The sequence below is a fragment of the Doryrhamphus excisus genome, linkage group LG2, assembly GCF_037039965.1.
Source record: "Doryrhamphus excisus strain RoL-2023G ecotype Guam linkage group LG2, RoL_Dexc_Guam_v1.1, whole genome shotgun sequence".
NCBI classification, from domain to species: domain Eukaryota; kingdom Metazoa; phylum Chordata; class Actinopteri; order Syngnathiformes; family Syngnathidae; genus Doryrhamphus; species Doryrhamphus excisus.
In genome coordinates, this window is record NC_136358.1 from 6,219,459 (window position 1) to 6,232,285 (window position 12,827).

The following is a 12,827-nucleotide window of genomic DNA, read 5'->3' on the forward strand; positions in this document are numbered from 1 at the left end:
AAGAAAAAAATATGTATTTGTTCCCAATATTATTTTATTACACAGAGGAACTTAAATCCGACAACAAACTAGCAATTATATTTATCAATAGTACTTCTGCTATTGCACACTACAACAGTCATACGATGAAATCAGCACCATGGACAGGTACTGTGATTTTAAGGAAACAGCGACACCCAGTGGAGAGCTCGCTCGCCGTTTTGCCGGGTGGGCGGTGGTCTCGGCTAACCTCGGCAAGTCCCGGGACTCTTCGTCATGCGCATGCCCCATAGCACTACTTGTCTGCGGTTCCGGAGCCTGTGTGAAGCGAGAGGTGAGTCCGAGCAGACATGCGTGCCCTCGTGAACACTCGCCGTCAAAATAAAGCTACATAAACCTACGTCATGCCACATAAGACGCGTTTCTTTCATGTAGATAATTCATGATATAATGTCATAATAGTTTGTTAAACAGTGTCACTGAGAGCGATGTTTGTGTCTCATAGGGAATCAACACTGTTGCCCTAATGGGGTTTTGTTCTGAAATTGTCACCGGAAATGTGTTGTTGAAGCTTGAAGCTTCACTTGATGCTTGTTGGATCGACGGAGGCTGCCGTGGAAACGACACACATCCACTCAATCCACGCAGGGAGGCTGATTTGTTCTCTTCAAAGGCTCCTCCTCTTCCTCCTCCGCATCCATCCATCCTTCCATCTAACCTCCAAAATGTGGAGCATGTGAAATGAGCCACGAAGAAGGAAGAAAGGACATCTGGAAGCTTCTGAACGAGTGAAGAAGCACAACAAGCCAGGTAAAGCGCCTTAACGAGCTGCACGTGACTGCACGCACACTACACACACACACATACACCTTACTCACATATACACGTCTTATTCACGCACACAAACAAACACCACTTTGCTGTGATCGTGACTGTCGTCGAATGTCCCCACGCGCGCACACCCTCCTCATAGTGATTGACAGGTAAAGGAGCTTGCTGGAAAGGAAGGCAAAGGCGCGTGCGTGGCAGGGATCTACACTGCAGCGCGCGCACACACATTTGATCCGTAATAGTGCACGTAATGATTGAGTGTATACCTGTATACGTGGGCGTCGGCGTGCGTGTGTGCGTTGGCCAATAATATCATGTATACTTTAATATATGCTTGTGTATACCCTGAATATATACAGTACTGAGACATTTACGCGTACGTGAACGTGTGTGTGTGTATATGTGTGTGTATATGTGTGTGTACGGGTACCATGACTGCGTGCGCGGACATGTGTGTGTGTGTATGTGAGTGTGTGTATTATGTATGCATGAACATGGATGTGTTTGTCATGAATGTGTACTCGAACCTGTGTGTGTATACACCTTGGTTGTATATTTGTCTGTCTCAACCTACACTGTATACGTACCTTTACATGTATAGTCTGTGTGTACTATGAATATGTAAATGTATGTGTGGGTGTATATACCATGAATATGTGTATACACCATGAATGTATGCTTGGGTGTGTGTACAGTATATACCATGACTGTATGTTTGGAAGTGTGTGCACCATTTAGTGTGTGTTTTCTCTCTAGTCCTTGAATGTTCTAGTCTGTGGTTGCCATGGTAACTGTGTGTGTGTGTGTGTGTGTGTGTCTGTGTGGGAAAGACGGCAGGGGTCAACACTTGTTTCCACCTGAAAACTCTGTCAAGGAACTCTCATGTGATAAGAAAAGAGTACGTTTGAATTAAAAAAAAAAAAAGCAAAGACCTACATTTAAAACTTAAAAATTGTATTTTATGAAATTATATTATTTAATTCCCAGTTGTCTGTTATCTTGATTTAGCAGTGTATTTCTTGTCTTCACTGCTTCCAGTGTGTGTTTGTTAGATTTTTATTTATTTTTCGTCCAATCAGATTTCAGTTTCTTTGTGTTGTCCATTGTATTTCAACGTAATATGCCCAAGGCCTTCAGAATCAGGAGTGCTGGCCCCTGTCACACACACACATACACACACTATTAGCAATGGGTAGAGCCTTATGATTCCAGAAGAATTCCAGAGAATTGGCCATGCAATAATTGGCAGGAGTTTGCTACTCTACTGTTAAACATGGAATCTCCTGGAAATTGTGAATGAATGAAATCTAATCACAAACACTAACCCCCCCTCCCGAACTAAACATGTCGGTACAGCAGCCAGAAACACTGGTGAAAAAACTTTGAAACTCCTTTCTTGAATGGAAATCTGCTGGGTTAGCAATGTATGCTAGTGTGGCTTTGTGTGTGCAAATCAGGCTCTACACTGTAATATTCCCCATTTATGGTCATAACTAATGGCTTATCCAGCACTAGAACTAGTTTCAAATACAATGGAATGTCAACTTTGTGTGTGAGAGACACTGGGAACACCAAGTGCAGGTAGGACTGCAAGGTTTACGTGAAGCATTTGCTTTGTGCACTCCCACTTCCATAATCCATGTATTATCATTCGCAGTCGTGATGCCATAGTTCCCACATCACTGCCCTCTTCCAGTGAGACAGATTTTCTCTACACAAGAAATCACGTCACATTAATCTCATTACTTACACCCCTTGTCTTTATTGATTGAATAAGCAATGGATTTGGACACATATGGGCAACAATACACGTCTGTCACATACGTTTGCTCTAGTTATATAAATACATCTTTTGATGTCAAATCCAAGTGTTTTCATTAAATATGAGCAAGTACACCACTATCTGTATCCACACCTGGAAGTGGTCGTAGTTTAACCAGAAATGAGTGGGGCTCACATCAATACATTAATTTAAGTCTGAAATTGACATGGATTCATCGGAAGTTGTTATGAATAATATTATTCCGCTATACGGGTACTGTGTATGTGTGTCAGTGGTCTGTCAGGCTTTATTATTCAATTATTTTTTTCATAATTTGTGTGAAGTTTGTGATGCAAACATGCAATGATAGCAAAACAGGGAAACAACCTGTCAGCCTTGTTCTCTGTGTTTTTCTCAAAAGACACAGTGTTCAGTACTTAAACTGTAAACTTGGAAAGTTTTCTAAGTGACTTCATCTCACCAACCAAATTCGAGCAGACAAATAAAAAACACAGGCAACTACTACTACTACTATAAGACAAAAATACATTTCTAGGAAAAAGCGGTCATGCTACCCCTGATGCATTAGTGACTGACGTAACACAATGCACCGTACGTTACGAGACAAGTAACTTAAGATACAAACCTAAATAGAGGCAAGCATTGTGTATGTGAATGAGGCGTCTGTGACTGCCACCTACAAATTTTGACAAGGAGGAAATCGATGTGTGTGACAGGCCAATCCCAGAGCGTGAAGAGCGAATACACACATATACATACATACACACGTATCTGGCAAAATTGCATTATCCGTAACGGATACTCGTTTATAACGACCCCACTGTTCCAGTACTTATATGGGGGTCATTGTAAGGGGGTCACAGTATATAGTCCTATAAGCACTTGAAATGATACCTGTATCTATTTGTTGTCCTGCTGTTTGCTACAGCCACTAGCTTTTTTTCCATATAACATGGTTGCTCCTGCCCACTTGTCTTGTATCATTCTCTGGCAACCCACTTCAGACAGGGACACGGTAAACTGGGACACAAGACATCCCAGTCCCTCATACCTCCACCCTCCGGCCATACCAGTAGACCCAGTTTGGCCCCCCGAGTGCAGTCACGGATGACTTGTTGCAGTCCCGCTGAGGCCAACACATTTAATTGTGAGGGACGGGTTGTGGTGGGCCAAGGGGAGGGGACACACACACACGCACACACACAGTCACACGCTGCAGTCATCGTGTTTACCGACCATCAGCACAGGCACTGAAAATGACTAATTTTTGTGTTCAGTAAGTTACAGTACATTTGAATAGTTAGCCACAGTGGTGTGAAAGTGTCATCTCAGCTGCTTCTGAGTGTAAACAATGGAGCAAGCATGCAGCGAGCTACAAACGTGACAAGATGAATGTCCATAGCTGCATGCTTGCTGAAGGGATAACTTGCAATGCGTCTCTTACAGCGCTTTACAGGAATTTTGTCCCACTCATCTTTGCAGAAGTGTTGTGATTCAGCCACATTGGAGGGTTTAAGGAGGGTTTAAAAGTGCCTGTTTAAGGTCGTGCCACAGCATCTCAATAGGATTAAGGTCATGACTCTGACTAGGCCACTCCAAAGTCTTCATTTTGTTTTTCTTCAGCCATTCAGAGGTGGACTTGCTTGTGTGTTTTGGATCATTGTCCTGCTGCAGAGCCCAAGTTGGTTTCAGCTATTCTCCTAAAGATTTTTTTTTCAGACAGCAGACTTCATGGCTTCATTTATCACAGCAAGTCTTCCCGGTGTTGAAGCAGCAAAACAACCCCAGACCATCACACTGCCACCACCATATTTTACTGTTGGTATGATGTTTTTTTTCTCAAATGAAGCATTACATTTATACCAGATGTAAGGGGACAAACACCTTCTAAAAAGTTCAACTTTTGGAGTTACTAGGATGTGTGTTATGGGGTGTTTTGTGACCTCTTGGATGTGTCACCACTGTTCACCACTGTTTCATGTTTTGGCCGTTTGTGTATAATGGCATAATGGCTGTTGCGGTACTCTGCTGGAGTCCCTAAGTTTTAGAAATGGGTTTATAACCTAGATCTCAAGTATCATCTTTCTGGGATTCAATTAATCTCAGTTTTGTTTTAATACTTTGTGGAATTAGCTAAGCGGCAACACATATGCTGAAGTGAGCTGCATAATTAGTTGTTTTGACAGGTTTGGGGGGTGCCTGCTAATCGTAATTGGATCAATTTCAGCAAATTGCCGACATGTGACGAAGTGGAGCGAGGAGAAAGAAGGCCAGAAGGAGGTGATAATGGTGTGGGGGTTGGGTTTTGGAATGGTCTTGCTGTTTTGATGCCATGGTAAAATGAAAAAAAAAAAGATTACTATTTCTGTCATTACCATGGGACCCCAGCAACATTCGTCCAGCATATTATCAAACCTGTCACGGTTGAGGTATGGTGGCAAGGCGAGGTGGACCCAAATTGCTGTTCAAAGTGTTTGGACAAATCTTGCTTGATTTGATGATGTGAGCGATTGTTCCCGAGTGCCGTTTTAAAGAAGCAACAGTTTATCTAATTATGTCATCAAGAATCCGCAGGGCTTATCGCTCCTGTTAGCGACATGTAGAGCTAATTTCACTGATTGCTTCAACAAGAGAAGACGAAGAGGAGGGTAAAGACAGAGCAGACTGAGCTTTACGAGCATTAGCATTAGTTAGCAGGTCCACATCTGTTATGGAGCTTGTTTGCATGATACTCTGATCATGATGAGGATGATTTCCAGTTTAAAGTTCACTGCCATCATCCATCTATCCGTCCGTTCAGCAATCTGTCCATCCTTCCATTTATTTATGCATTCATCCAGCAATACAGCCATCCATCCATCCATCCATCTGTCCATTTCTCCATCTATCCAGCCATCCAATCATCTGGCCATCCTCCACTCAGCTGTCTGCCTTGTTCTGTTTTCACAGTTCCACCTCTCGTGGGGACCTGTCAGTGTGTTGCCATGACAACCCTGCCATGCACCTTACTTGTCACCACATTGCTTCCTTCTTTCATTCAATCCCACTCATTATGTTGACGTATCTCCATGATGTAGACCAGGATCACTACAATACATCAAGAAGAGGGCCACAGTTTCAAAAATGTAAGGGTCCAAGGGCTGGACATGTTCTGGCGTTCAATGGGTAGTTCGGTTTCCTCCCTCATTCCAAAAACATGTTAGGTTAATGGACGACTCTAACTTGTCCATAGGAATGAATGTGAGTGAATGTGAATGGTTGTGCCCTGTGATTGGCTGCCGACCAGTCCAGAGTATACCCTGCCTCTCGCCCTAAGACAGCTGGGATAGGCTCCAGCATACCTGTGACCCTAGTGAGGATAAGCGGTATAGAAAATGGATGGATGGAGAAATGCTACAAAAGAGAAAATATAAATATTTAGTAGCATATCTACAGCATGTGTGTGTATCCTATGGATTAATATGTGGACATTTATGTGTGTGTACCATTAATGTATACTTGGACACGTACTGTATATGCACCTTAAATGCCAAATTGACACAAGTATGAGTGCCGTGTGTAGTTGTGTATCATAAATATGTGCTAGGACGTGTGTGGGTATGCCATGTATGTATGTATGTATGTATGTATGTTAAGATATGGGTGTGTGTGTGGACTACATTTCATACAAAAACTATTCATTTACTCCCGCTGCTAACTGCAAACCATGTAGGTTTACTTTGTCTTGCATGTGGCCTGAAGATGTGTGTGTGAAACGACGACAATGTCATTTTTATCACTACAGTGTGTGTGTGTCTGTGTGTGTTTTCATCATGTCACATGTATCATTGCTGTGACTTATTAATGAATGCTGGTGGAAGAAAAATGTGAGTGTTATAGCTAAGTGACATTACTTTTTTTTTACACGCACATTTCCAGACACGCGAAGATGTTTCATAATTGCACCTCATCGAGGCGCACGTGTGACAGACTGGGTGCCCAAAAATAACAACTGCGTCCCACATTGAGAGGAACTCAGTGGTTTCATCTCACGTGTTTGCTTCACGCACTTTTGTGTGTGTGTGTGTGTGTGTGTGTGTGTGTGTGGTCATGTGACTCCAGGAGCATCATGCCGCTGGTGAAGAGGAACATCGAGCCCCGGCACCTGTGTCGCGGGGCCCTGCCAGATGGTGTAACCAGCGAGCTGGAGTGCGTCACCAACAGCACACTGGCAGCCATCATCAAACAGCTGGGCGGCCTGAGTGAGTACCAACATGGAATGGAAGACTTTTTCCTGTTTACACTTACATATGCTGTCAAATCTGGATCCGATCCTCCTTCAACACATACTACGTAGTGTTTATAAGCATTTAGTGACAAGCGCCCTCTTGTGGACTCATGAAAGCAAGGTTTCTGGTGGTCACCATGCAGCGAGACACTTATGTAAGACAGGATGGATCCCCTCCAAATGTGTGTGTGTGTGTTTATTTGTGCAGGCCGCCACGCTGAGGATATTTTCGGAGAGCTGTTCAATGAAGCCAACAGCTTCTACCTGAGGATGAGCAGCCTTCAGGAGCGTGTGGACCAGCTGGCGGTCAAGGTCACACAGCTAGACTCCACTGTGGAGGAAGGTGTGTGTGTGTGTGTGTGTGTGCTCGTCTAATAGGGGATTCTTTGAAGATGCGTCTGAATGAAAGCTGCATCACATTAGAGGAGTGTTCGTGCGGACGCAAGCAGAGAGGCTAAGAAGACATGATCAAAGAGCACACCGCATGACTTCTCTTCATCTCTAAATTTAAACATCTAGATTGTTTTTGCCAGCTAATGAACAGATTAATGTATCCACATCATCACACACACACAAGTAAATCAGTGGTGGGAGCATATGTTACATGGGCAGGGTTTAACCTTATTGTTGTGTGTGTGCGTGTGTGGCCATCTGGTCGTGCCTGGACAGTGTTGCACAAGTGTGAAATCTCCTCTATAGTCAAAGGATTGACACACATTCCTGATGCTGATGCTTGCAAATTCCCAGAGCAGCATCCATTTTCAGCATCAGAATCCATACACCTGTATAGCTACTTTCAAGGTTGCAAAAGTGACCTTTTAATGATGTTGGAACAATAATATGTACAATCTGCTTATGAGCATCAAACGTGGAAACATGTTTTGCCTCTCTCACTTGTTTGCTGGACTTTTGAGTGCGGCTTTTCATGACGTTATGAACAAAAAAATTTGGCTTATGAACCCCGTCGAGATAGAAGATATTGACCCATATATGCCCGTCATGTTGTGATATGGCAGGTTTCACTACATATCTTAAAACTAGATAACGCAATGTCAGCAGATATGTGTGTATATTCTGAAAAGCTGAAGCAAAACTGAAACGCGAAAGGTGCGAAAATCGAAATTTAGAATGAACACAGGTGCCGTTCGGAGACTGAAGCTTGACTGAAATGCTGTGGAAATATGCTAAAATGTAGAAAAGTAAGAGTAAAATGTTAGCTTGAGCTCAAATCCGGAATTGAACCCATCATTTCTGGATCCAATCACTCTACCAGTTACGCTTATGCAACCTTTACTAATTTGCCACAATCGGGGTAGCAGTAGGGTATGCCAAATAAGTCTAGTGCGATGCTTTGCAGCACTGCTCTTAAATAGTTGTAAATATTTAGCTGGTGATGTTGATAGAAATGTGTTGAGAAATGTCAAAGTAGTTTCTGGAAAATAGGAGTGTCAGGAAAAGTGGGAATTGCGTGATGTGGTTAACAGCACAAACATCCTGAATCATTGAATCATTTAATGTTTGAATGGTTGATTCTGGAATAATAATGCAATATTTACATTAACATGTCATCTTTCACTCTGTAAAGTTGGGGAATTTATGTTTGTGAATTTCTTCTGTCTGCCAAACATTTGCTGCTTTTCTTGAAAGGCTGGCCTTTCAACTGTATTAAAGAGCAGCATTTCTTTTGCCAACTACCAAACCACACAGTTTCATTTGTTTTACATTACAGACCAAACATCTTAGTGGATGTTGACTACTAACCTGTGTGATCAATTTAACCTATGCTAGTGTTGCAAACATGTGTGTCCTCATTTCTGAATCCTTAATGTTATGTTTTTGTATGTGATAATCGCCTCTCCTGCAGTCTCCCTGCAGGATATTAACATGAGGAAGGCCTTCAAGAGCAGTACTATCCAGGACCAGCAGGTGGTGTCCAGGACATCTGTGCCCAATCCTGTGGTGGAGATGTACCATCGCTGCGACAAACCTCCTCCGCTCAACATACTCAGCCCCTATAGGTCACTACTTGAACTCTGACAATTAACACTCCTTATGAGTACTCCTCCATTCATTCATCCACCCTTCTCTCTCCAGGGATGACAAGAAGGACGCCCTCAAGTTCTACACGGACCCGTCCTACTTCTTCAACCTGTGGAAGGAGAAGATGCTGCAGGCCACCGAGGACAAGCGTAAGGAGAAGAGGAGGCAGAAGGTGCGTCTAGATTCCTGCAGGACACATTTGGAGTGGATATTTATTATTTTGAAAATCCTCAAGCTGTATTTTTGGTTGTTTTTTTTTATTTCCTGCCTGTTTATTGGACTGCGCGCTTGTGCCGTTCGATTACAGCAGCGGTTGGTCAGGCATCAACAAGGTCAATTGAAAACCATCAATAATGAATAACACTCCATGGCAGCAAAGGGCACCAATCCTTTAAAACGATAGATACTTTAATGTATGATGATGCAAAGTATGGAATTTGGAATGATCACGTGATAGGAATCATCTTTTTCATGATTACACATTTACCATAAAGCACAGTATAAAGGTGCACTACTAAATAGAACTGGGCTTGACTGACTTAACCTTTGGATGGCTTTACTTGTCAAAGCCTGTCACTGATTAATATTTACACATTTTATTAATAATTATAAGGTAAAAAAAAAAAGTCTTGACCAACTTCTGCTGTTTGCTATGCTTTGTCAATATTTCTGTTCATTTTGATGCTGCTCACATGCTCTTTCTCTCTCAACCTCTCATTAATCTTTCGCTCATCTTTAGTACTACTTAGCCTTCAGAAAAATACACTCACCCTTCCTTCGTTCCTTCCCTCCTTCCTTCCTTTCTTCCTTCCTTCTTCCCTCCTCTTCTTGGTCTAACACACCAGCTTGTGTCTCTCCCATGTTTCCATAGAGCTGTCCGGCCCATCCCGACAGACCCCACTCCAGACAGGCCCCACCCAGGAGCCCCCTGTCCATCTCTGTAAGACAACCCCGACCCCTGACCTCTCCCCCTAATCCCTCACCCCACAGATACTAGTAGAACATGCACACGTCATGCTTGTGTTTTGTGTTGCTTGCTAGCCTGTGTGTGTTACTCATAGTTGAAAAGTGTGTAGACAGTTGTGGTTGTGTAGTTGGCTCTGTGCGTCTCAGGACCTGGTGATGGGGTCCTATTATCCACCCACCCCAAAAGAAAGGATCAATGATAATGAACTTACTGTTTTCATTCTGTCATTGGCCACTAGGAGCAGCAGAGGCAGGTGGAGGACCCGGGTCGGGAGGTCAAGAAGGTTAGCAATTCAGGACACTTGACTCTGAGTGAATGCTAATACCTAGGTGTTGTCATGACAACCGCACATCATCTCTGTCTTGCTTCTTGAAGGTGCGTAAGGCTCGTAACCGACGTCAGGAGTGGAACGTGCTGGCCTACGACAAGGAGTTCAGACCCGATGCCAGGCTCACGCCTTCCCCTTATCACGGCATGTCTCCCGAGGGCTCCTTGTCACCTGACAGCAGGTAAGTTGCTAATATGCTGCCCTCTCCACTGATTCCTGAAAGGTCCCATATTTTTCACCAATTTTAAATAAGTGTCAAGAGTTGCTACAAAAGTTTTGACGGTTTGAGGTTTATCTTTTTTCAACGTTGCATCATCTTGTGATTTTTATGAATTTAATATCCACCCAATTTGCACATAAATACAGCATTTTGTACAAATACAGCAAATACAGAATGTTTTGTTGTTTTATTACAACACACTTAGCCGACCTAATACCATCATTATCACATCACAATTATACAACATATCAATAATATAACAAAGCGTGGCATTATAGCAATGGTTCATCGCTCCAACTGAGATTTGAGCCCTGGTCCTCTTGTATAAAGTGCCAGCATCTTCTCACTTCTCAGCTCAGGCAAAAAAAAAACATTTAACTTAAATTTAATTTTATTGCCATCCCCCTATACTTAAAATGGTGCAATCTTGATCACATTACATTTTCAGATGACTCAACTGCAAGATTGATAGTCAAATTAGGCTCCAATCAAATCATCAAAGACGCCCCTACTATAGTCGTTAACTAATAGGCGTCCTACTCATTACCTCACCAGTCCCAACCATCCAGCTACGCAGACCGCAAACATGGGCCACCCCATTGACCACCATACCAGGGATCACCTGGGCGCAGCCACTCAGACCCAGTCACTGGATCGCGTCCTCAGGCCAGCCAACCAGCCTCAAGGAGCGGGAGGGGCCGCCGCTGGTGGGCGCCATGTCGCTTCCTTGGGAAGGACCCCATCAGCTCATGCTAACCAGGCCGCAGGGGATCTGACTGTCAACGGGCCGAGGCAGCAGTCAATTAAGGATTACCGGGCCGGCCATGGGTATGTAGAACACTTGATCACAGACATGTTCATACTGCAGTAGCTCTGACTGTAAAGGCTCATATCTGACAGATGCTACTTATAATGTTAAACTACCACCAATGTATTATCTGTGCATCACAAATACAGGAATACAACATCATGATTAAATGATTAAAATGTGTTTCTGTAGTGGCCAGCCTACCACCATTCCGGAGTACTATATCCCTCCTGCTCCTCCCCCTCCTCCCCCAAGCATCCCCTCCGCCCAGACGGCCTTCGATCACACCCCGGGCCCACCTTCTGCCGTGCCACCCACCTCCTCCGCCCTATCCCGTCCCTACTCCCCCTCGCCTCCTCCCCCTCCCGTCAACTACGTCCCCTCTCCTGCCCACCCACCTTCCGGGGTGCCGCCGGCCGCCCCGCCACCTCCCCCACCTGGAGGCCCAGTGGGTCACCAGGCTCACCCCTCCCCTACACATGCTGTCGTCGGGCAGGCAGGGGTGGAGGCCGCGCCCCCCACGAGGAAGGGCACCATGCTGGGGATGATCCCCATGAGCGATGCGCGCTCCGACCTGCTAGCTGCCATACGCAGAGGTAGGTTTGAAAACCACAGCTGGATATCGGCGTCGTTTTGACATTCTGTCTGCTTCTCCACAGGCATCCAGCTGAGGAAGGTGCAGGAGCAGAGGGAGCAGGAAGCCAAGAGGGAGCCCGTTGGCAACGATGTGGCTACAATCTTGTCGCGTCGCATCGCCGTGGAGTACAGCGAGTCTGACGACGACTCCGAGCTGGATGAGAACGAGTGGTCCGACTAAAGAGATGGTGGGAATAACTCGGACCGGTGATGGCTTTGGATTTGGGTTCGCATTTTCAAATTCATTTCAAGAAAAATGACACTCTTGTCACACATTTGAACATTTTGCAGCAACTTAGTCATTTCAACGCCTCCTCTTGAGATGTGTCTGCGCAACCAACAGAGTTTGGCACATGACACATAATTTGAACAAAACAAATGGACCAATTCCTCCCCCTTACATCCTAATTGATAGCAATATTCCAGGTCTCTTTCTGCACAGAGCCCCTGTTGCGTGAGGAGGTGTTGTGTTGACTAAACACATGGCACGGCTACAAGAGTTACTCATTATTGTGCTATTCTAATGTATTTGTACTTGCAAAATGTTAAGTTTATGAGAAGAAGACAGGAGAAGGAACAGTAGCTCCTCTGAGTGCTCAACATTGGCCACATGGATGCTAACTTCTTTAGTAGCAGAGGAAGCTAACATGTTTGTGGTAGGCGATACTGCCAAGCATCATTTTAAGATTGAATGATTGATTGTTTTGCCGCACTACCCCACCAATATATTTGAATGATACAACAAAAAACGGGTATTTGTGGAAACTAATATTTGTGAGACAAAAAAATAATTCATCCCAAAATGCTATATGTATTGAACCAATACTGATACTAGCTTAAGTAATCAATAGTGTTGATATTTGGATCCATCCGTTCACCCACGACTACCTAGCTGGTGATAATGCTGGCCGCCTTCGATTGAGCCGCGTCAGGTGAGTAAAGTGCAGCCTCTTCATTTGTATGAACTA

At 44.1% G+C, this 12,827-nt stretch overlaps 1 protein-coding gene across 3 annotated transcripts; it reads left to right on the plus strand.

The window, feature by feature from the left end:
* Positions 1-512: 512 nt before the first annotated feature.
* LOC131126265 (actin-binding protein WASF3) lies at positions 513-12,824 on the plus strand. Of its 3 annotated transcripts, XR_013629857.1 has the most exons (12): positions 513-789; positions 6,695-6,834; positions 7,069-7,203; positions 8,725-8,878; positions 8,955-9,072; positions 9,772-9,840; positions 10,106-10,150; positions 10,243-10,376; positions 10,971-11,243; positions 11,416-11,819; positions 11,883-12,515; positions 12,546-12,824. XR_013629857.1 is itself a non-coding variant. In XM_058068611.2 (11 exons), exons 2-11 carry the CDS (start codon positions 6,702-6,704, stop codon positions 12,038-12,040), a joined length of 1,623 nt encoding a protein of 540 aa, XP_057924594.1. In that variant the 5' UTR covers positions 513-789; positions 6,695-6,701; the 3' UTR covers positions 12,041-12,824. The 3 variants fall into 3 exon arrangements, 2 of the variants coding, with proteins under 2 accessions (XP_057924594.1, XP_057924595.1); XM_058068611.2 differs by having other exon boundaries at positions 11,883-12,824; XM_058068612.2 differs by lacking the exon at positions 9,772-9,840 and having other exon boundaries at positions 514-789; positions 11,883-12,824.
* The last annotated feature ends 3 nt before the right edge of the window (positions 12,825-12,827 follow it).